At 39.2% G+C, this 25295-nt stretch overlaps 1 protein-coding gene across 1 annotated transcript; it reads left to right on the top strand.

Annotated features, from left to right (window-relative positions):
* Positions 1-5231: 5231 nt before the first annotated feature.
* On the top strand, positions 5232-24089 carry LOC137858040 (death-inducer obliterator 1-like). Its single transcript, XM_068685430.1, has 16 exons — positions 5232-5253; positions 6446-6899; positions 7792-7951; positions 8606-8722; positions 8937-9044; positions 9633-9768; positions 10979-11432; positions 12355-12514; positions 13174-13290; positions 13505-13612; positions 14201-14336; positions 14465-15008; positions 15519-15672; positions 16707-16796; positions 17443-17647; positions 21508-24089. The coding sequence occupies exons 1-16, from the start codon at positions 5232-5234 to the stop codon at positions 24087-24089; spliced, it is 5547 nt and encodes a 1848-aa protein (XP_068541531.1).
* The last annotated feature ends 1206 nt before the right edge of the window (positions 24090-25295 follow it).

Genomic DNA, 25295 nt, shown 5'->3' with positions numbered 1-25295 from the left:
TTCCACTCTAAAAGTGTTTTGAAAAAAAAAAAAGAAAAAAAAAAAGTGTCACTGTTGTCAGACCCTGCTTATGCTGGTAGTATATATAAGACTGTCCACTGAAAAAGGTATAAAACTGCATTAAGTTTGAAAAGAAGATTGGTAATATTAATTATTAATTATCAGTAATATTAATTATTAACTATTTGGTAATTTAAATAATTATCAATTAATAATTATTTAGTAATATTAATTATTAGTAATATTGGTCTGTATTCTGAACCCGTAGACAAAATGTTAAAATGCAAAGAGGCGGTATTAAATGCAAACATCTACTATGGTGTAAGATTTTTCTTAATGAGATGTTTTTAATTTAAAGATATACGTAAAAGTATGCAAAAAGCAAGTGTGTTTGTTTAGGTTTACTTGATAGAAATTTCTGTAAATTGTATTTTATATGACAAAATATATCACTGTACATTAAAATATGGGACTTCACAGGTTTTTGTTACTATAAGTAGAATAAACATCTACAGTGAAACGTTGTCCATTTCTTAAATCTGTACGTGTGTATTATTTTCTAACTAGCTTTGCTACTTCTCAACATGCCACCACAAGAGGCTGATGGCACACAAGTTTCATTTCCATCTGTTTAACAAAAGGTATTTTACAGGATGCCACCACACCCAACTGATACTTACTTGTAGGTGTTCTGAAAAACATGTGAAAGTCTGTTCTTGTGATTTTTTCTCTCAGTTCTAACACATGCCCTAATTTATTCTCAAGATTTTGTTGTTTGAGTTACTTTCAGATTTTACACCAAAAAGATCTGGAGAAATGAATAATTAAGTAATCTATTTTGGCGTTGAGCTGTGGAAATACTAGATTCCCGAACCTTTCATTGTTGTGAAATAGATAGGTGAAAGTTTTATTTTTCCTTATAGGAAATGCTCTTTTATCTCAGATTAGTTTGGAGAATCTGTTCACCGTTAAGGAACTGTAAATGCACCTCGCTCATTTTCATGGCATGATGCGGTAATACCACTTGACAACTCCAGAAGACTGGAAAGGGGCTTTTGAGTCGGTTTACACACCGACCGTGTAAGTTTTTACACACAGGTGCATTCCCAAGGCGTTTACCTCCACCGTACCTGCGTGTAGCAGGCTCCTGCCTCCAGTGCAGCGGAGACGTGCTCCTCGGGGGGGGGGAAGGCAGAAAGGGAGGAGAGAGCACCCTGCGACAAAGAAACAAAACACACGTGTTAAGTTCAAAACATCGTGGCTTTTTTTCCTCCCACGATTTCCCCTCCTGATGGCTGGTGCGCGGGTGGGCAGCTGACGCAGCCCCGGGACCGTGTGCGTAGCCCCGGCCGGGGCCGCTGAGCTCCCATACGGCTTTTTTTTTTTTTTTTTTTTTTTTTTAATTTATTTTTATTTTGGCTTTATTTTTAGGCACCGGGAGCGGCTGAGGCCACACAGCCGCCGAAATGAGCGAGCCTCGTTGTGCTCAGCAGCTGAGCTCTGCTGCCTGCTCTGCGGCTGCGGTTCCCTCAGCGAAGGCTTTGAGGTTCTCCGACTCGTGTTAGGCGATGCATTCCTGCACCATTCGCATCGAATGGGGAGGCTTAACGCGGAAAAAAAGCAAAAAAAAAAAAAAAAAAACACCAAACAATAAACTTAAAACCTTTGCAGCCCTTCCTCCCCTCAGCGCTCCCCTTCCTTCCCCTCGCCGTTCCCTCACGGACCGCGCTCTCCGCGCCCACCCCGCCGCTTTCTCCACAGCCTAAACTGAAACAAAACGCAAAGCCCTCGAAGCCGGGACCAGCAAGGAGGGCTCAGCACCCGTCCCTGCGGGGCTCGGAGCCCGATGGTGCCCGGCAGGACGGCGAGGGGCCGAGCCGCCGCTCATGGCGGTTGGCGAAGCCGCCCTCAGGGCGCAGGCGCCGGGAGGGGGGCTGTTGGCGGCGGCTCCTCGGTGGGCCTTGCGGGGTTGGAGCTGCCCGGGGGGAGCCTTCGGTCCCCTCAGCGCTAGGGTGGGCTGAAGGGGCGGCGGGGACCCTCCTGTGTTGGCATACTGCTCTCTGAAAAGAGTACTCACTTCTGGTAACTTTTCCAAACGCGCACCAGAAACAGCGCCCATCAGAAGATGGTGCTGGCTGGGGGGCATGCTCGCCTTGCAGCTGAGGCAATGGACTGGGGAGCTGCTGCCAGAAGAGGCAGTCCTGCTCCTTCCCCGCGCTCGGCTGTGTGCTCCTGCCCTCCTGTGCATTGGATACAAGAGCTGTGCAAGGACAGCGTGAGTTGGTGCAGCTGGATTGTCTGGCAGAACACTAATCCTGTCAGTAAACCAAAAAAATCTGTCAGGGCCTATCCATTTTGTCATAGTCAAAATGGGATATGAGGGTGTTTTATTTTTTTTTTTAAGATGAGGTTGTTAACATATGTAGGTGTCATGGTTCCGCTCGAGTGGGCAGCCGAGCTCCACCACAGCCGCTCTCTCACTCCCCCTCCTCAAAGAGGACTGGGGAGAAGATATGTGAAAAGGGCTCTAGGGTTGAGATAAGGTCAAGAAAATCCCGCAATGATTATTGTAACGGGCAGAACAGATTCAGCATAAGAAGATAGATAGTAAGATTTATTGCTCATTACTAATAAGTGAGAGAAGTGAGAAACAAAGGAAAGAAACCAAAAGCACCTTCCCCCCCCTCCACCCTCTTCCACCTCCTCCCCCCGAGCGGCTCAGGGGAAATGGGGGAATGGGGGTTATGGTCAGTCTACAGCACTTCTTCTCTGCCGCTCCTTCTCGGTCACTCTCGTCCCCTGTGCTGTGGGGTCCCACCCACGGGATGCAGTCCTTGATGAACTGATCCGGCGTGGGCTTCCCACAGGCAGCAGCTCTTCCAGAACTGCTCCAGATATGGGTCCATACCATGGGGTCCATCCCTCAGGAGAAAACTGCTCCAACCTGGCTCCCCCACGGGCAGCAGCTCCTGCCAGGTCACCTGCTCCTGCGTGGGCTCCTCTCCACGGGCTACAGGTCCGGCCCGGAATCTGCTCCAGCAGGGGTCTTCCACAGGCGTCAGCCTCCGTCGGTGCAGGGCCACCTGCTCCACCGTGGTCTCCTCCACGGGCTGCAGCGTGGAACCCTGCTCCACCGTGGTACTCCATGGGCTGCAGGGGGACATCCTGCTTCACCATGGTCCTCACCACAGGCCGCAGGGGACTTCTGCTCCGGCGCCTGGAGCACCTCTCCCCCTCCTTCTACACTGACCTTGGCACCTGCAAGGCTGTTTCTCACTCCCTTGACTCTCCCGGCTGCTGTGTGGCGCAGCGTTTTTTCCCTGTCTTAAATATGCTCTCACAGAGGCGCAAAACAACATCGCTTATTGGCTCAGCTCTGGAAAACAATGGGGCCCTTCCCAAAAATGGGGCGGCTTCTAGATCTTTCTCACAGAAACCACCCCTATGACCCCCTGCTACCAAAACCTTGCCACGTAAACCCACTACAGTAGGATGTAAGTACCTTCAATACTTTGTCAAAACACACACACCACTTCACTATCCTTCAAATGTAGTGAGGTGTCCTGCAGATTTGAGAAAGTACTTCACAGGTGTTCTGAAACACCGAATAGCCTATGTAGTGTAGGTATCTTTTGCTACATGCAGAATCCCTGCCAGCAAGTAGTTAGGTAGACAGTTGTAATTATAAAGTAGTATTTTAGTTTGTGAGACTGTTAGACTTCCATGAGGCTGAAATATCTGCTCATTTTCTGTTGGCTAAAGAAGCATTGAGTTCTGTGCTCTACTGTAGAAACATTTCAAAATAGCCATGACGTGAACTGGCAGAATAAAGGATGCTTGTGCATCTTTCTTCTTGAACCCATACTGATGCTGCTGCCTATCAACCCTGGGAACTTCAATCTACCTTTGTGCTAGTGCCATTTATTTATTTATTTTACATGTATATAGTTTTACCATGATATAGCCGTTGGAACACAGGAAGGTTTGGGGCACGGATATATTTTTTATACACACAATATCTTAACTGCTGTTCTTAGTTCTATCAGCGTGCTTGTTAACTAATTTGAACAGATGATAAAACTGTAAGTACGGAATGTAAGCTTAGTATTTCATGTTTTGTACTTCTGCTGCAACCCAAAAGAACTAAAATCATAGCACCGAGGACCGAATTGTACTGTGGTCATTTTGAACCCTGAGCTGTGCTGTCCTGCCGCTCCGTAGTGAGACAGAGGTGCGCTGTCCCACCGGCCTGAAGAGACAAGTCTGGGCAGAAGATAAACCAGGAACCAGAAGTAGAGAAATTCTCACAACCTTATTGTACACATATTTTGGATATTCATCTTCTAGCTTTTCAAGACTGTTCATTCAAAGTAGTTCAGCTTTTTACCTCAGTGTATTAAGTTCCAGGTGCCTCATTAGACCAAACTGAAACTGTCACTGATAGTTTCTGATCCCTGTTCTCCTTCCTGGGATAGCTCAATGCCTCCTGACGGATAGTGTAAGGTTAGTGGGGTAGGCTTTGGGAGATACTAGAAACAGAAGAGAAGTCCGTGTGAGTCCAGCTCAACATCCCCCGGGTTTGTGTTCAGTTTGTCAGTACTTGAGACCAGTCCCTAGGGAAAAGTACGGGAACAGTGGGTGAACAAGAAGTTTAATCTCTAGTAAGATCTTCACGCTCTTTGGAATGATTTAATGTAGTGTGTTTCATCTTACACTTCAGATAATTTTCCCTCAGAAAGCTTTAGCAAGGCATCCACTCACAGTGGATCCACATAGCTAGTGCTTCTGCATCCTCCTCTTCACTTTGTATTCCAGGCAATGTTTAGCACCTGCTTCTCTGCCTAGCCTTATGAAAATTCAGGTACAGCATCGGTTTTATGGTTCATCTTAACCACCAGCTTGTGTATTGGTGGTGAAACATGCTGGCAGTAAGAGGCAGTGTAGTGCAGCTCGTTACAAGCTTGCGTTCTGCTGGAGGTGCCTACTACAAATGCTCAGCGTCTAACAGAATTTAACGACCGGCAAAGGTGGGAAGGCTGTTTCACTCAGAAATGAGTAGTGACATTGTTTCTTAGGTAATCCAAATCTTCCCCTTTCTGAGGTGTATTTCTATTCAAACAGTATGCTGTTATAGGATTTCTTGAACTGGGCGAACTGGGCTTCAGAAGGGTGCTCCCTACCTTTGTCCCCCTCAAGTCTGAGAAAAATCGGTTGTTAGACCCTTCCTGATAATGTCTGCTCTCACTGTAGCAGGTATGGAAGACCAAAAGGGTCCATTTGGTTTGTGGTGAAATTAACCAAAGTTGAATTTCTGCATCCTTCCCGGGAAGCACATAGCTCTCTGCAGATGGGGCTGTGGGACTAATTCTGATTACAAAACCTTGCTAGCTAAAAACATCAGATAATAATTAAAAAATTAAGAAATCACAAACTGGTCAGTAGTCAAATGCAGATTTATGAGGAGAAAAAAGACTTTTGGGGAAGTAACTTTAGCTTTTCTAATCAGAACAACTTCATCTCAGGAGTTGTTTCTTGGTTTCCCTCGGAACCGTTGTGCTGCCACAACGAATGTGTCACGGTAACTCTGATGTCCTGTAAACGATACTTCTGGCAAACTGAAGTGGAGCACATGACGTTTGCTGGCTGGAGAGTGTGTTTTGGCTTATTACGTTTTGCTGAACTGTTCCCGTCAGTGCCAAAATGTGGACAGGTGAAATGCAACCTACAGAAATGCTTGTTTTTAAAGTCCTGTGCAATTATAACTTCAGTATATGGAGTCTTCGCTTGTAATTTGTAAATTTTCTTGTGCATTATGTGTATTGTCAATATATTGATGTTAGAAAAAACATTAAATGGCAGTTTTGGATATTGTGAATGGAATAGTTGGTGGGAATTAAATAGCCGCAGTTTGAGCAATGGTTTTAATATTTAATTATTAAATATTATAGTATTAAATCTAGAGTTTAACTGGAAAGTAAATGAGAAGATCTGATAGTTTATAGCGACAGTGTGATACTCATACTAGCAACCAAATGGCTTGAACGTATATATACTTTGTGGAAATGTTTGTTTGTTTGTTTTGAAGCTTAATCATGAAGTCCAACTCAGGAATCTTTGAAGGTGGTGTCTTTTTTTTTTTTTTAACTTTCTTGCATAGCTTGTGACTGAGATTTTCAACCTTTACAACCAAAATGCAACTCTTTTAAACTCTTCCGACAGTCTCTGAGAAGTGCTCTCTGCAGGATCAAAGGCAAACTTCTTCTTAAAAAAGTCAACTTTTACACATTTTTTAAAAAGGCTTTAAAAATGAATGGCTTAAATTATATACTTGGTAGTTCTCCAGAGGTATTTCACAGACTTCCTTATAGGTTGACAGCTGGTCTTCATAAACCGGAAGTTATAATGTTAAGCATTTAATACTGCATTTTCTTCTTTGTTTTAACAGCTCAAAAGAAAGAGAAGAGAAACAAAGATAAAGCGACAGAGTTTGTAGGGGCATCAAAGAAAGCTATTGCTTCAGCATCTATGGTGGAGAAACATGCATCTTCCCTCACTAAAAATTTCCCTCCAAAGAAGTCCCCTTCCATGTCTAGCACATCACTAATGAAGCAGACGCTTAAACCTGCTGGGAGTTTCAAAGGTGAAATTCCCAAGAAACCATCGCCCTCAACAGGCGGCGTTCCTTCAAAACAAGCAGCTTCTTCTCATGACTCGCCAGTTTCCAAAAAACTAGCTGCATCCAGTTTGGCTGGAGGACTCAAAAGGCCTTCGCCGTCTTCCGTTTCTACTGCATCTGGAAGTAGTCAAGCAAAAACACAAGCTAGCCCTATCCAGTCGCAGCCCAACTCGCAGATTCGACAAAATATTCGTCAGTCCCTAAAAGAAATGTTATGGAAGAGGTGGGTGGGAATTCAAAGCACTTATTTTATATAGGAAACTACAACTAGAAGTAAAGCGTTAGCCTGCAGAGTTTTGTTTCTTTCTTGCTAAGTGCTACTAAGGGATTTAATTTGTGCTAGAAATTACTACAAGTATTTTTAGCATTAGAGCTTTATTAAAAATAAAAAATCTGATGCCAAATAATTGGGCATGTGAAAAAGCCTTTAAAAAAACGTCACTATCCCATTTGTAGTGAGAGACAATTACAGTTGAAGAATTAAATCACAGCATAGAGATGTTTATAATGCAGGTGACCTGAAGCTGATATCTGGCAATGGTGGTGTTTGGAGATGTAGGGGTTGTACGAAGCATAGTGTAGGGAATATCACAGTGAAAGGTTGGAAGGGCTTGCTGAGGCAGAGGTTCCTTCTTCTCCCAAAGTTAGCAACTGTATTAGCTGAAACATTGTCCCACAAATATTAAAGCTCTTGTCAGCTGTCAAGACTTAGGCCACTGTGCTCTGGTAGTGTCTCTGAAATAGAAATGCTGTTCACAGTGGAGGGTCTAAGATTAAAACTGAAGTGTTTTAGCTCCCTCAGTAGCTCATGACAAAAAACAACAACAAAAAACTAATTGCAGTGTCATGAGTAGGAGGATTTGTAAGGACTGACCTGGCTTCAGTTTGTTAAGGCTGTCTTCCGTGGTCTTCTGTAGACAGTAGCAAAAGGTTGCCATTGTTGACATTTTGAGGTCCTGAGATAGACTTTGGCTTTGAAATGTGTTTTAAGGAAGTCCTCACTGAGTGAATAAAAGCGGGGTTAACTCCTTCCTCTGAAAATTTAGTTTTTATGAATGCTGCCTGAAGAATTTGTGCCTAACGTAAATGCGCATACCCTTTCTTGTTTTTAACAGAGTCAATGATAGTGATGATCTGGTCATGACAGAGAGTGAAGTAGGGAAAGTAGCACTCAATATTGAAAAGGAGGTGTTTAATTTGTTTCAAGTTACGGACAACCGATACAAGAGTAAATACCGTAGCATCATGTTCGATCTCGAGGACCCAAAAAATCAGGTTTGGAATTTACTTAAACAGTAAACGTACTGAAATATATTCTGTTTTTTAAATAATACATCAATATGTAGTTTCAAGAGAGAGACTTATGAGTTATGCTCTAAAAAATTGTTTTAAAGCCATTCAAATATTAAATAATCCAGTTGGAATGGAAGTCCAGTTGGATCGCGTGTATTTATTAAGATTGGCCTTTGTAGCGAAATATTTGTTTATTGAATGGCATTCTTAGAAAAAAAATAAATGTTTTTCTTCTGTGACGTTCTGTGGTTTGTATGGGAGACCACTTGTGTACATGATAATTTATCTTTTAAAGGAAAAAGAAGCTGGTGCAGATGGGAATAGTGACTAGACAACGTAATTTCTTTAAAAAAAATTCTACTATAGATATGAAACAGGAGTGGCAGTTCATCTCTCAAAATTCCTGTTCAGTAGAATTGATAGTATATTTTATGGTAATGTGGAAAATTCATACTTCATGATGATTTCATCATTAGTTTCTGGTTGCTGCACCGTGCTAAGTTTTCTTAAGATTAACTGGCATTTTTAATAGGGAATTAAGAAACCTGAAAGGGTTTTGACAGTCCAGCACTGCAAATCATGTTAGTTGCTTAAGTTATTCAGCATGGCAACAAAGTGTGTTTTTTTTTTTTTTAGGGACTTCTTCATCGTGTTCTTCGTGGAGAAATCTCACTGTCAAAACTAGTGAGAATGAAACCCGAAGAACTTGTATCTAAAGAACTGTCTGTATGGAAGGAGAAACCAGCCAAAGCGGTAAGCAATACAGTTCTCCAGTGTGTCCTTAGATATGAACTAACAGTAACTTCACCAGCCCTTACCACCCATAATTAATATATTGTTTTCTTCCTAATGAAATATGAATAACGTAAGCTTTTTCTCTTCCACTAGCCAACTGATAAGAAAATACAAAATAAAATTATAAAATCAGTATGCAGACTTGTTACTAAAGTGTTTTTGTTTCTCTCAGATGTTAGAGTCAAGAAACAAATCACACAAGATCAAGAAAGCAGCTGTAAAACAGGAACAAGTGCCTGATGTAAATATGGAAGATTCTCCCCCGGTGTCTGATTCTGATGTAAGTATTAGCTATTGCTTTAGCATGGAGGTGCCAAGGGAGATAAATGCTAACTAGGGCCTCAAATTTTGTATCAGAAATGCAGGTTGTTTCAATGAACTGTAAGAATATCACCTAGTAGGTGTGCTATGAGCATTTTCCTTTTGGTTTGAAGGAATGCAACAACCTAATATCGGGCATATATCGCATGTGCTTCTAAAATATCAGATGATGCGTGTTTTTCAGACCTTTGCCTCAGTTTACAGCAAAATCTTAGCCAATTGTTTTCCCCCCCAAAAATGTGATCAGTATTACAATTCTGTATTCTCAGGAAGCAGTTAATGTGATAGTATCTACTTCAGAATTACATGAAATGAAATGAGGACAAATACTATTTGAGAACTCTGTTTGACATGATATTCTTAAACAAATGATAAAAGGGGAAGAATAGTTCAAAATTCCATCTTTTTGTAAGTGCTGCTCAGAGCAGTAGTTCTGCACAGCCCTTAATATCTTTTTAAAGAACTGGAATTAACGGTTTCAAAAGTATTTTTTTATGATTGAATTTAGCAATCAACCAGAATGTTTTCTGTGTTTGTTCATTTCCAGGAGCAGCAGAAGTCAACCCAAACCGTACAAAATGTAAATAGTGCTCCTTCTCTAGACGTTTTTAGCAGTATGTTGAAGGATACAACAAATGAACATCGAGCCCATCTTTTTGACCTGAACTGCAAAATCTGTACAGGTATCTACAGTGTTGACTTTGTCTGAAGTAAAAGAATTATTAAGAGCATTGCTTGCTTACTTGTTTTTCTCTTCAGACCTTTTCATTTTTAAACAGTAATCAAATTGGGGCTAATTCTGATTACAAGACCTTGCTAGCTAAAAACATCAGATAATAATTAAAAAATTAAGAAATCACAAACTGGTCAGTAGTCAAATGCAGATTTATGAGGAGAAAAAAGACTTTTGGGGAAGTAACTTTAGCTTTTCTAATCAGAACAACTTCATCTCAGGAGTTGTTTCTTGGTTTCCCTCGAAACCGTTGTGCTTTCACAACGAAAGTGTCACGGTAACTCTGCCCACGGTAACTCTGATGTCCTTTAAACGATACTTCTGGCAAACTGAAGTGGAGCACATGACGTTTGCTGGCTGGAGAGTGTGTTTTGGCTTATTACGTTTTGCTGAACTGTTCCCGTCAGTGCCAAAATGTGGACAGGTGAAATGCAACCTACAGAAATGCTTGTTTTTAAAGTCCTGTGCAATTATAACTTCAGTATATGGAGTCTTCGCTTGTAATTTGTAAATTTTCTTGTGCATTATGTGTATTGTCAATATATTGATGTTAGAAAAAACATTAAATGGCAGTTTTGGATATTGTGAATGGAATAGTTGGTGGGAATTAAATAGCCGCAGTTTGAGCAATGGTTTTAATATTTAATTATTAAATATTATAGTATTAAATCTAGAGTTTAACTGGAAAGTAAATGAGAAGATCTGATAGTTTATAGCGACAGTGTGATACTCATACTAGCAACCAAATGGCTTGAACGTATATATACTTTGTGGAAATGTTTGTTTGTTTGTTTTGAAGCTTAATCATGAAGTCCAACTCAGGAATCTTTGAAGGTGGTGTCTTTTTTTTTTTTTTTAATTTTCTTGCATAGCTTGTAACTGAGATTTTCAACCTTTACAACCAAAATGCAACTCTTTTAAACTCTTCCGACAGTCTCTGAGAAGTGCTCTCTGCAGGATCAAAGGCAAACTTCTTCTTAAAAAAGTCAACTTTTACACATTTTTTAAAAAGGCTTTAAAAATGAATGGCTTAAATTATATACTTGGTAGTTCTCCAGAGGTATTTCACAGACTTCCTGATAGGTTGACAGCTGGTCTTCATAAACAGGAAGTTATAATGTTAAGCATTTAATACTGCATTTTCTTCTTTGTTTTAACAGCTCAAAAGGAAGAGAAGAGAAACAAAGATAAAGCGACAGAGTTTATAGGGGCATCAAAGAAAGCTATTGCTTCAGCATCTATGGTGGAGAAACATGCATCTTCCCTCACTAAAAATTTCCCTCCAAAGAAGTCCCCTTCCATGTCTAGCACATCACTAATGAAGCAGACGCTTAAACCTGCTGGGAGTTTCAAAGGTGAAATTCCCAAGAAACCATCGCCCTCAACAGGCGGCGTTCCTTCAAAACAAGCAGCTTCTTCTCATGACTCGCCAGTTTCCAAAAAACTAGCTGCATCCAGTTTGGCTGGAGGACTCAAAAGGCCTTCGCCGTCTTCCGTTTCTACTGCATCTGGAAGTAGTCGAGCAAAAACACAAGCTAGCCCTATCCAGTCGCAGCCCAACTCGCAGATTCGACAATATATTCGTCAGTCCCTAAAAGAAATGTTATGGAAGAGGTGGGTGGGAATTCAAAGCACTTATTTTATATAGGAAACTACAACTAGAAGTAAAGCGTTAGCCTGCAGAGTTTTGTTTCTTTCTTGCTAAGTGATACTAAGGGATTTAATTTGTGCTAGAAATTACTACAAGTATTTTTAGCATTAGAGCTTTATTAAAAATAAAAAATCTGATGCCAAATAATTGGGCATGTGAAAAAGCCTTTAAAAAAACATCACTATCCCATTTGTAGTGAGAGACAATTACAGTTGAAGAATTAAATCACAGCATAGAGATGTTTATAATGCAGGTGACCTGAAGCTGATATCTGGCAATGGTGGTGTTTGGAGATGTAGGGGTTGTACGAAGCATAGTGTAGGGAATATCACAGTGAAAGGTTGGAAGGGCTTGCTGAGGCAGAGGTTCCTTCTTCTCCCAAAGTTAGCAACTGTATTACTTTTTTTTTTTTTCTTAAAAAAAAAAAAAGCTGAAACATTGTCCCACAAATATTAAAGCTCTTGTCAGCTGTCAAGACTTAGGCCACTGTGCTCTGGTAGTGTCTCTGAAATAGAAATGCTGTTCACAGTGGAGGGTCTAAGATTAAAACTGAAGTGTTTTAGCTCCCTCAGTAGCTCATGACAAAAAACAACAACAAAAAACTAATTGCAGTGTCATGAGTAGGAGGATTTGTAAGGACTGACCTGGCTTCAGTTCGTTAAGGCTGTCTTCCGTGGTCTTCTGTAGACAGTAGCAAAAGGTTGCCATTGTTGACATTTTGAGGTCCTGAGATAGACTTTGGCTTTGAAATGTGTTTTAAGGAAGTCCTCACTGAGTGAATAAAAGCGGGGTTAACTCCTTCCTCTGAAAATTTAGTTTTTATGAATGCTGCCTGAAGAATTTGTGCCTAACGTAAATGCGCATACCCTTTCTTGTTTTTAACAGAGTCAATGATAGTGATGATCTGGTCATGACAGAGAGTGAAGTAGGGAAAGTAGCACTCAATATTGAAAAGGAGGTGTTTAATTTGTTTCAAGTTACGGACAACCGATACAAGAGTAAATACCGTAGCATCATGTTCGATCTCGAGGACCCAAAAAATCAGGTTTGGAATTTACTTAAACAGTAAACGTACTGAAATATATTCTGTTTTTTAAATAATACATCAATATGTAGTTTCAAGAGAGAGACTTATGAGTTATGCTCTAAAAAATTGTTTTAAAGCCATTCAAATATTAAATAATCCAGTTGGAATGGAAGTCCAGTTGGATCGCGTGTATTTATTAAGATTGGCCTTTGTAGCGAAATATTTGTTTATTGAATGGCATTCTTAGAAAAAAAATAAATGTTTTTCTTCTGTGACGTTCTGTGGTTTGTATGGGAGACCACTTGTGTACATGATAATTTATCTTTTAAAGGAAAAAGAAGCTGGTGCAGATGGGAATAGTGACTAGACAACGTAATTTCTTTAAAAAAAATTCTACTATAGATATGAAACAGGAGTGGCAGTTCATCTCTCAAAATTCCTGTTCAGTAGAATTGATAGTATATTTTATGGTAATGTGGAAAATTCATACTTCATGATGATTTCATCATTAGTTTCTGGTTGCTGCACCGTGCTAAGTTTTCTTAGGATTAACTGGCATTTTTAATAGGGAATTAAGAAACCTGAAAGGGTTTTGACAGTCCAGCACTGCAAATCATGTTAGTTGCTTAAGTTATTCAGCATGGCAACAAAGTGTGTTTTTTGTTTGTTTTTTTTAGGGACTTCTTCATCGTGTTCTTCGTGGAGAAATCTCACTGTCAAAACTAGTGAGAATGAAACCCGAAGAACTTTTATCTAAAGAACTGTTTGTATGGAAGGAGAAACCAGCCAAAGCGGTAAGCAATACAATTCTCCAGTGTGTCCTTAGATATGAACTAACAGTAACTTCACCAGCCCTTACCACCCATAATTAATATATTGTTTTCTTCCTAATGAAATATGAATAACGTAAGCTTTTTCTCTTCCACTAGCCAACTGATAAGAAAATACAAAATAAAATTATAAAATCAGTATGCAGACTTGTTACTAAAGTGTTTTTGTTTCTCTCAGATGTTAGAGTCAAGAAACAAATCACACGAGATCAAGAAAGCAGCTGTAAAACGGGAACAAGTGCCTGATGTAAATATGGAAGATTCTCCCCCGGTGTCTGATTCTGATGTAAGTATTAGCTATTGCTTTAGCATGGAGGTGCCAAGGGAGATAAATGCTAACTAGGGCCTCAAATTTTGTATCAGAAATGCAGGTTGTTTCAATGAACTGTAAGAATATCACCTAGTAGGTGTGCTATGAGCATTTTCCTTTTGGTTTGAAGGAATGCAACAACCTAATATCGGGCATATATCGCATGTGCTTCTAAAATATCAGATGATGCGTGTTTTTCAGACCTTTGCCTCAGTTTACAGCAAAATCTTAGCCAATTGTTTTCCCCCCCAAAAATGTGATCAGCATTACAATTCTGTATTCTCAGGAAGCAGTTAATGTGATAGTATCTACTTCAGAATTACATGAAATGAAATGAGGACAAATACTATTTGAGAACTCTGTTTGACATGATATTCTTAAACAAATGATAAAAGGGGAAGAATAGTTCAAAATTCCATCTTTTTGTAAGTGCTGCTCAGAGCAGTAGTTCTGCACAGCCCTTAATATCTTTTTAAAGAACCGGAATTAACGGTTTCAAAAGTATTTTTTTATGATTGAATTTAGCAATCAACCAGAATGTTTTCTGTGTTTGTTCATTTCCAGGAGCAGCAGAAGTCAACCCAAACTGTACAAAATGTAAATAGTGCTCCTTCTCTAGACGTTTTTAGCAGTATGTTGAAGGATGCAAGAAATGAACATCGAGCCCATCTTTTTGACCTGAACTGCAAAATCTGTACAGGTATCTACAGTGTTGACTTTGTCTGAAGTAAAAGAATTATTAAGAGCATTGCTTGCTTACTTGTTTTTCTCTTCAGACCTTTTCATTGTTAAACAGTAATCAAAAACACTTTAAAATTAATTTTGTAGGTCAGATTTCAGCATCTGAAGATGAATTACCACCGAAGAAGATAAAATTAATGGCTTCTGCTAAAAAAGCAGTGTCAAAATCTAAACCAGAAGTTCAGCGAAAATATGAAAGTTGTGCACCATCAGCAGCAGCGGAGCCTGCTAAAGAGGCCGCCTCTGAAAACACAGAGGAAACCGAAGTTGCACCTGCAGCAGAAGCAGTTTCCCAGTCAAGCTTAGAAAGAACTTACATCCCTACAACCCAAGGCCATGGCAACACAGATACTTCATCTGAAGAACCTTCGACTTTTCCTGCCTCTTGCACTGGTGCAGTTGTCACAACTGTAACAGTTTCTGGCCGAGAGCCTAGAACACCAATGAGCGGCTCCTCTGGTAGTACGACGACAGCCCTGCGTTCTGGTACTGCATCTGGTGAAGTTTTAACAGGGGAGACAAAGCAGGAAATGTCAAAACCAGTTATGACTGTCCCCAAATCAATATTAACAAAGCCATCGTCCTCACCAGATCCAAGATACTTAGCTGTTCCTCAGTCACCCAATATCAGGTGTGTATATTTAATAGTAAGCTAAGCCACTGAATCTCTGGTCTCGCTATGTTCAGTGTGTTTGTCCCCCTTTGCTTCTTACCCTCCCCTGCCAATAATCAAAAGGCATGTTCAACTTTAAATGCGATTACCTGAACTTTAAATTTTTAATTTGTCATCTCCTTGTTTAACTTCTCTAGTTGGTAAAATTTTCTGAGCATCGTGATATATTGACAGTAAAAATTCTTCAATGTGTTTTAACAGATAAATAAAACTTATAAGATATTTGACTTTAAATCTGCATGTGCATTCAAATAGATTAAGTGTTTGTGAGGGTTGGTTTAAAGCTGCTCCAGACTTTCATCCTATATTGGATGAAAGTGGAAAACATTAACAAAGCATTTACTAAGGCTTCTGTTACTTGCTTTTTTAAAATAAAGTAATTGATCAATAAGAGGAGGGAAGAAAAGAAGAAGAAGGAAGCATTCTTACTGTGCTCTATAACGTTTCTCTTTTGGATTTGTTTTGCAGTGTTGCTGAGCCACGCTCACCTCAAGGCAGCGACACTTCTCTCTTCCTCTCTCGCCTCAACACCATTTGGAAAGGATTTATTAATCTGCAGAGTGTGGCCAAATTTATCGCTAAAGCATATCCTGTCTCCGGGTGCTTTGATTATCTTAGTGAGGTTAGCACTGACATGTTTATGCGTTTAGAATGTATTGCAGTTCCTGTTGTTAGAAAGGCTGGGGTCACTGTGTATGTTGTTATATTGGACGTGTAACAAAAAAAAAAAATTGCATCCCTTTAGTAATCTCCTGTAGTAATAGGAACAGTAGCCTGAGGCAGGGGGGAGGAGAGAAAGCCTTTTAAAAAAATTCCTCACGTATTTGTGAAGAATTCTCATGTCTGTTAATATGTTTATATATATGTTAGTATCTAACATAGAATAATAGCTTGATTTCAAGATCAATTTTTGACGAGAAGCATCATCAGCATGTGTTTTGAAAGAGATGCCTTGTTCTGCTCACAAACAGATGGATGGATCACTGATGTGATCTATTAGAAAAGTTTGGCCATTTATTAAAAATATCATGCTTTGATTAACTTTGATGCAACTGCTTTTATATTTTGGGAGGGTGTACATTCAACTAATGAGGTAGTATGACAGCTTGTGATGAAACAACTGAGCAGTTTCTTAACTTCTCTGAAGAAGTGTATTTGTTGTGATTGAGGGTTTCAGGCGTGTAGTTTAGGTCTTTTCTTAGGAGGGTTGGTGGCTCTCTTGTTGTTTTTGCTAGAACAGGTTTCACTGTCATCATGACAGGAAGCTAACTAGAATTCATATGGGTGCAAAAATTTCAGATAAATTGAAAGCGTAGATAAAAGCTATACTACATATAACAGGTTCCCTGTAAAAGCAAAGCTAACAAATAGAATCGGCTGATAGGCATACAAAAGTATTTGACCTTCCACTGCTATCTTCGTCAGGCAGTGCTTTTTCTGTTTTGTGTGTACTGCCAGCCTTCCAGTAATATGCCATAATGAACTCCTTGCATTTTGGAAACAGCCTATCTGAAATTAGGAATGTATATGTGCAAGTTTAGTAAAACATAGTACTGTATTATCGCCTAAGCTACTGGGATGGGGCAATCTGTGCTGGTTCAAAACTGTAGCCTCTCTTTCCTTTTCTTATACGACCATGTAATGCTTCTTGTTTAGGATTTACCAGACACGATTCATATTGGTGGGAAGATCTCACCGAAGGCAGTCTGGGATTATGTTGGCAAACTCAAATCTTCACTTTGTAAGGTATTTACTTAAAATCCTTTGGAAAACCAGGAAGAAATACACAGCGGCTTTTGATAGAATTTCCTTGTTACTAATTTATATTGATGTCGATCACACCTGGAAAACTACTGCTACCACTTATTCCATTGAAATTTTTGATTTATTGAAGAAACAGGTTTGCCTGTTGAGCTGCCAATCGTCTTTCCCCTGTGTAGTAGTTAAACATTCATACAACCTATTGTTTTTTAATGATTGAATATAAACAATCTATTTATTCAGTTACTGAAGATAGAAATTCAATTTTAAAAGACTAGGAAATTATTAGTAAGTGTATGTAATAAATTTTACTACTAAAACCCTGATGGATTTAGTAAAAATGAAGCACGGTATGCAAATATAATCTAAGAATTTTCCATTTCTTTCCTAATTATTTGAATATTCTGAACCTAAAGAGGTGTAGCTTGATGTGAGATACGTAAATAGTTGGTCTTTCTGAAAATGACAAAATTGATTCTGGTTTAATATTACCAATTGAATGACAGTATTTTCTTAAATCTTGGTTTAAAGCTGCTCCAGACTTTCATCCTATATTGGATGAAAGTGGAAAACGATTTTATTTGCTGATGTGTTACAGGTTGAATTTTTCCACTTTGATTTTGTATTTCAGGAATTGTTTTTGATTCGTTTGATTCGTTTCCATCCTGCCACAGAAGAAGAAGAAGTTGCCTATATCTCTCTCTACTCCTATTTTAGCAGTCGTCGTTGTTTTGGTGTTGTAACTAATAACAACAGACATGTCAAGAATCTCTACCTGATCCCACTGAGTTCTAAGGACCCAATTCCTTCCAACCTCTTGCCCTTTAAGGGACCAGGTAAGCACAAAATTTAGGGGAGGTTAACTGCTAGGTAAAATTACAAAACGAGTAAATCAGAGACCAATTGGTTTTGAATGTTTAATGTAAGCATAATTAAAAAATATATAATTTTATAAAAAGATTTTAAAAGTGTGCATATAGGAAAAAATTGCAAAGTCAATCATCTCAAGGTGCCATGGTCTGAAACTCACATAGCCTTTCCAACAAGATAAATCTCTGCTGTTAGGAGGATTTGTTTACCCATAAAATGGAGTACATAGAACAGCCACTATATTGAGACAAACAAGCAAACATTATGAGAACATTCAACCGACCCTACTTTCAACAACCCATAAATCCACCAAGTTTTAGGTCCCTACAAGCCATGTGCTGTCCCCTAAATCACATAGGAGACTCTTATCCCACGGAGCAGTCAAGAAATCTCTGAAGACAAAGGTAACGTTTATGGTTTCACTACATTGTTGTTATCTCATGGTATGTATTACGCTGTGCATGCAATATGCATGTACACGGGGTCTGAAATATTCTGTGCTACCTGGATCAAGTTCCAGACAAATCACTGACTTCAGAACATTGGTTTGCCTGGGAGCAGGCAAATTCCTTTGGCGTAGGTGGCAGACAGTAGGTGGTATAGGTTGGTATATATTACGCTCTTCTATTTTTAGTTAGAGTATTCAGCAGTAATGTATGGCTTGAATTTGCTCCATCTTTGTGCACTGAACATGGAAACAGAAGAAATGAGAATGAATTCAGATGTGAAACACCTTTATATTACAAAATTTGAAGTCACCTTCATCTGAGGATGGAGGCGGTGCATATGCTTAGTTTCCAAATAAGTACCTTTTTTCATCTAGAGTAACAGGTTGAGGAGCTTAAGAGCTACACGTTACAATGAAGGCAATACTGCATTGTTGTAAGGATGGTTTGCAAAATACTAAACAGCGCAAAATAATTACACATTAAAACATGTAAGGAGCTGACCTTTCTGACAAGCTGACTGTCCTCTGCTACCCAAATACAAGTTTAGGACTAAACTCAATGAAGCATTCTCAGGGCTTATATTCATAAACAGAGGTGTGTTCTGCCTGGCCAGGTTTTCACATGTTAATGGCATACGACTTAAAAAACAATAACAAAAAAACACCACCAACAAGTAATGTAATGCTAGGAAAATACTCTTCTTTCCTGCATGAAATTGCAAAGGGCGCTTGCTTTGTGTTCTTGGACAAGATTTTTCTCATACCCTCTGAGCCTGTCTTAACCTGCTCTAGGGAAGCATTTAAATGATCTTCCCCTCCTTGCATTCTTGAGCAAACATAGGCTGTCCTTGTACATTATCTTTTATATTTCTGTTGTAGATTTCATTTCAAATGAAGCTTTTAAAGTGGAGGCCTGGCAAAAGTAGACAGACTTGTTAGTATTAGTATAGAAATGAGGAATGTCAGGCTGGTTTTTACAAAATGTAAATAGGAAAAGTTCTTTCAAAACTGGAGGTAATTGCCCAGAAGAAACATAGGTATAAACACTTGCAGGCATGTATTAATACCGCAGCGTAAAAGACTTGTAATACATACTTGTTACTGACATCTGATGGAATTTACTGTTTTTTATACCCAATAAAGATATTTTTGGGAAAGTGGTCATTGTCTCCTTAAATGTGTGTACCTTCAAATAGAGTTTAGCAAGTACTCAAAAAACATGACAGTGTAAGATACTTTGATAAATATGACTGGGGGCGGGAGGAGGGGGAGGACAATAATCCCATCACTCCAGAAGTCCTAGCTGGAAGATATTCCAGCTGTATCAACCAGCTCCATCAGGTGCATACGGATTATGAATCTGTTATGAATCCTGTTTTCTGATGGACTGGATTTGGAACACAACTGAGGACCTCTGACCTGCTGTAGTGCCTAGAAGATCTACAAAACTTTGTCATGGGTGATATAGAGGAACATGGAAGGATATTCACATTTATTCACTTCAACCACCTCAGATATTTATTACCAGATATTATCTGTTGGTGGGATGTTCAGCATTGTGTTGTTTTTTTTTTTTTTTTCTGGTAGTTTACTGTGTGTGAATTTGTTTGTCTCGTTTCACATACACACAACACTATTTAGCACTTTCATCTGTAGATCTGAAAACACTTTGAAAAAAAATTAAAAGGTATAATCAGTCATTATTAGCACTAGGAAGACGCACTTATGGAGGGATTTATTGGCAATGTTGGCAATGTATCGGGTACCATACATATTTAAAATAGAAGAATTTTAATTTAAAAAGTGTATCAGCAGAGGGCATGCCGCAGTATCTCTTCCGTTAGTTTAAGCTTGGAAGTGTTTTTAAGTATGAAGGCATGAAATCTCTTCAAGATATTTAGAGTACTCATACCAGTATGGAAAGCAGCAGTAGTATATACAAATAAAAACAGCTGATGTAATATTCTCATAAGATAGTAAATTTAGGAGCCCCCTTAAAACTTTGAATTCAGTTGTTTCAGCAAAGGTTCATACTTATGACTGGTAATGGCAAATAGAATTTATCTGCAACTATGGGAAGTTTGGGTTTTTGCTGGTATCAAGAAGTTTTCAGTGGCAATAATTAGTTATTTATAAGTTGTTCCTTAGTGAGCAGTTGGTTTTGTTTAGTAAGAGACTAAAGATATACATAAATTCATATATTACACCTCTTTTAAACTCTTACTTAAGGGTCATGAATATAAGGGACAGTGTAGGTTTTAGAGTCCTCATCGTATAACCACAGTAAATCTCTTTGCTGTTAGTTTCATTTCTCTATTATTGGTTCCTTGCTGGATGCAAATATTAATATGGCTCCCAAATGAGGATCTCAAGTCACTAAATCCAGAAGTTAAAATCCTCTCTTTATATGTTTTTTCTACATTTGCCACTGACTGTATGTTAAAGGATTTATTCCCTGCTCTTTATTCTGGTTGTATTTGTCTTCCACGAGTGCCTGTGGGAAATGTGAATGTACAAGGAAGGAATACAATAATGTGAAACGGACCTTCAGCTGTTTGCATTTTTCCTCTTTATGGGAAACTTTCCGGTCATTTCTGGAAATGCTTCTCCAGGGATTCAAGCCTGAAGCTTTCACAATGGAGTAATTCTGCTCACATTTCTTACTTAGGGAAGCGTCTGTGGCATCAAACTCAATTCTACAACAGTGTTAAAAGTCACCTTGATGGAATGGTGTAAATGTCAGTCCGGTATTTTAGCACAGATTAGAACAGAAATGTAATTATTAAGTTTAACAATGCCTCGTGCTTTCTTTGTAACAGAAAGTGAAGTGTTTGTTGTTGTTGTTTGTCTGTTTGTTTGTTTTAATAGCATTAGTTTTTTTCTCTTTATTTCTAGTTCTTCAATTCCAACGTAGCCCTACAGAAAGTTAGATTGCTTGTCCAGGTTTTCTCACTTATCAGTATCTCTGTGTATATAAGATATTTGCAAAGCATTTAGAAAGGAAATATTTGATTGGGGGAGGAAGTGGACAATAATAAGTAGAAAGTAATAATACAAAAATAGGAAAACTTTCTTTAATTTTTGAACAGCAGAGACATTTACAAGGACATCTTTCAGTAAGATTCACCTGTTACTGCAATATTCAAAAAATATCAGGGAAAGAATTAAAACATTTTTAGTTACTGTATACAAATTTATATAAATAGTAATTAAATATAGACACATAGGCTTATGGGATAATGTCACTGCATGAAATTTAGAAGAACTGTTACTGTTATGACTCATAGCTGCCATTATATAAAATGATAAGTTCCTATTGAGAACACAGATAAAAAATAGTAGTTTTTTTACATATGCAATCTTTGTGTTTCCTTTCAGGTCTCGAGTCTTCACGTCCAAATTTAATTCTTGGATTGGTTATCTGTCAGAAAGGGAAGCGTCTTGCTACTACCATGGATACAGACAAAATAGAGAAAAAGCGCAGCCGAATTCAGGTGCAAGAGGAAACAGAAACATCGCTGTACTCTAAGGGGCCAGTAGCTTCTTCACAAGAAAAGAAAACTCCGAAATACACACTGTATTCGGGAGACTCAGCTGTAAGTACAACACTACCTGGATCTCCTCCACCTCCACCCCCACTTCCCGTTCCAGAAACCTCATCAGTTACACCTTCAGTATTAAAAATACCGTCCTCGACTAAGAGTGGAACCACAAGTACTGTACCACCACCAGTTTCAGCTACCGCTTCTACAAGTGCTACTGCTATGCATTCTTCATCCTCAAAAACTACCACACCTCTTGAGTACATCCACCAGACACTTTTTGGTAAAAAGAAGACTTTTGAACCTCTTGCTAAGGAGACTGAAACTGTCCAGTCTTCAAATCAGGAAGCTAAAGCAGCTGTGGATGGAGGTGTGTCAGCTGTTCCTTTGCTAGATCCCATTGTACAACAGTTTGGACAGATGTCAAAAGACAAAGCTATAGAAGATGAGGAGGATGACAGGCCATACGATCCCAAAGAAGAATATGATCCAGAGAAAGCTTTTGAAATGCAGACCGGTGAAAGCAAAAAACTGTATAGTGTGGAGAAGCCCAGTAACACAGCAGAACTAAAGGATGAGGCCTATGATCTGGAAGACAAAACTATCTTGGAGGAAGCAAAAGTTACGGTTGATGATTTACCTAACAAAATGTATACAGACACTAAAAACACTTCCGTGGAAACACCTGCCTCGTATGTGCCAGATTTATCTGCGTCTTCATCCTTGGTGGAACTGCAAAAAATGTTAGAAGAATTAAACAAACAACTAGAAGAGCAGAAACGACAAACTGAGGAGCAAGAAGAAGCCCTCAGACAACAACGAGCAGCTGTTGGTGTTTCAGTGGCTCACTTCTCGGTGTCTGATGCTTTAATGTCACCTCCACCAAAATCTTCCCTAATAGAGACTGAATTGTTCCATCAGGACCAACAGGCTGCGCAAAAAGTAGATTTACCTTCATCTTCCAATCAGCAAGCACAAGTTTTAAACCAGAGCTGTGACCCTCAAGCGAGTTTTCCAAACACTTTGCAGACTTCACTTGGTAAGGAAGATAAAACTTTAATTCCTGCTACTCAGCTTAGTTACGGTGGTGATAACTGGGTTTCCAGTGAAAAGCCTCCTGCAGTGCTCCAAAAAGAGGCACCTAATAGCAAATTTGAAAATACTGTTCAAGTTACTTTGGAAAATGTGAGTCAAGCAGTTTCTGCAGAACCTTCTACATCCAGGCCTTTACGTAAAGTGCTGCTTCCGACACCTCCAAGTACGTCTTTTCAGCCTAATTTCTCCACATCTAATGACAGTCAGTCTTTGCAAGATATGCACAAAGTATCCTGGTCAAACGAGGCAAATCCAATGTTTACTTCTCAGGAAAAGGGACCTGGTCACTTTGAACCAGACAGGGGTCTTTCTGCGGTGCAATACGAAGAACAAAGAAACCCTCAGCCTCATCAATTTGTAGAACAAACTGAATCTCCACCAGTTCAGGGTGAGGGTGGACCTCTCCCACAGCACTTTGAGGAGAACCGAGCTGGAGGTCCGTTTTCTTTGTCTGGGCAGAAAGGAGGACCTCCAGCACCACTGATGCTCAATGCACACGCAGGACCTCATGGACCTAATTTTAGAGGCCCAGCGCCACAGTTCTCAGAAGAGCATGTTTCTCCAAATAACGATGGACAAAGAGGATCTGCCCCTGGAAGATTTGGAAGTCAAAAGGGCCCCATTCCTTCCTTATTTTCTACGCAGCATGGACCACAGTCGCCACAAAATATGAAGCCAACCCCAAGACCACTCCTGGACCTTCCCAGTCATCCACCAGGCCACAGAAAGGAGATGTGGGAGGAAGCTGGGCCGTCTGCACCTCTTTCTGGTATTCCTGGGCAAGGGCCCGAGTCAGAAGGACAGTGGTCAGGATCTGACTTCCGAGAAGGCAAAAATCTTGAATTTAGAGGCCAGACATTTGAAGGGAGACAGAGAGAGAGATACAAAGGAGGAAGTAAAGACAAGGTTTTAGATCAGCCAGAGCCTCAGCAAGCAGAGAATCGACAAAGCAGACCCTTTGAGGAAAGACGAAGGGATCGAGAACATGGCAGACCTTGGGAAACAGACCGTGGCAGAAACTGCAACAGAGACAGGGACTGGGAGAGACACAGAGACAAAGAATGGGATAAAAACAGAGACAGAAACCAACGTGACAGAGAACGATCAAGAAGCAGAGACAGAGATCGTGACAGAGACCGAGACCGGGATCGAAGCAGGGAAAAAGAGCGCGATCGAGACAGAGATCGAGATCGTGAAAGAGGAAAAGATCGGAAAGATCGCAGTAAAAGTAGGGAGATCGGTAAAGAGGTGAAGCCAGAAACACCTAAGGAAGGTCAGAAACCAACAGAGGCAGAAGCTTCATCTTCCACTAATCAGTCATAGAACTATAACTGCTGTTATATTTCCCATAGATAATAGACACCACTGCAAGGACTGAGTCAATGTCTTCTGTATATACTGTATATTCTCACCTTTGCAAAAATGCTGTTGTAAATCTAGCCTTACAAAATGTACTGACAAATTAGCAATTTTTGAACAACTGTGAACGACAATATTCAAATAGGTAAAAGGCAAGAACATACTGGACTTTCACTTGCTGCATATTTGACAAGGAGTCAAATATTGCTGTCTTGTTTATTTTACAATGCAAGGGTCATGCGTATTTAGGAGAAGGCTGCAGAAGAACAGTGTTACTGATTATTGGACGGAGGATTTGAAAATGGAATGTTATAAGCTTAAAGTGCACTATCTTCCTTTTTATATACAGGTATTTTGTGTTTTGAAATCCATCTGTTAAGTGTACAACAACGAAAAAAAACGTACCTAGTTTTTCATGTGGATGAGGGGTTTTTAATTTCACATTTTTACAAACCTGCAATTAAAGAGTATATAGAAGTAGCACCTTTATAACCAGCAAAAAAATTAAAAAAATCAGACATCTATTGGCAAAGAGCTAAGACTACAAATGAATTGGTATACCAAAGGAAAGAAAAAGAAGTTTGTTAAATAAAAGAAGTTTATGAAATGGGCCATGGAATTTATTTCTTCGATTTAAATTAATTATGTGGGACATTTCTTGGGTTTTCTTTTGGCAGAACTTTGCTGGAAATTTAAGAAATGTCTCCATTTTCCTGTACTTTCCACTCTAAAAGTGTTTTGAAAAAAAAAAAGAAAAAAAAAACGTGTCACTGTTGTCAGACCCTGCTTATGCTGGTAGTATATATAAGACTGTCCACTGAAAAAGGTATAAAACTGCATTAAGTTTGAAAAGAAGATTGGTAATATTAATTATTAATTATCAGTAATATTAATTATTAACTATTTAGTAATTTAAATAATTATCAATTAATAATTATTTAGTAATATTAATTATTAGTAATATTGGTCTGTATTCTGAACCCGTAGACAAAATGTTAAAATGCAAAGAGGCGGTATTAAATGCAAACATCTACTATGGTGTAAGATTTTTCTTAATGAGATGTTTTTAATTTAAAGATCTACGTAAAAGTATGCAAAAAGCAAGTGTGTTTGTTTAGGTTTACTTGATAGAAATTTCTGTAAATTGTATTTTATATGACAAAATATATC

This window comes from Anas acuta, chromosome 5 (genome assembly GCF_963932015.1).
Source record: "Anas acuta chromosome 5, bAnaAcu1.1, whole genome shotgun sequence".
Taxonomy (NCBI): Eukaryota; Metazoa; Chordata; class Aves; order Anseriformes; family Anatidae; genus Anas; species Anas acuta.
This window is presented reverse-complemented; position numbering and strand designations above follow the sequence as displayed.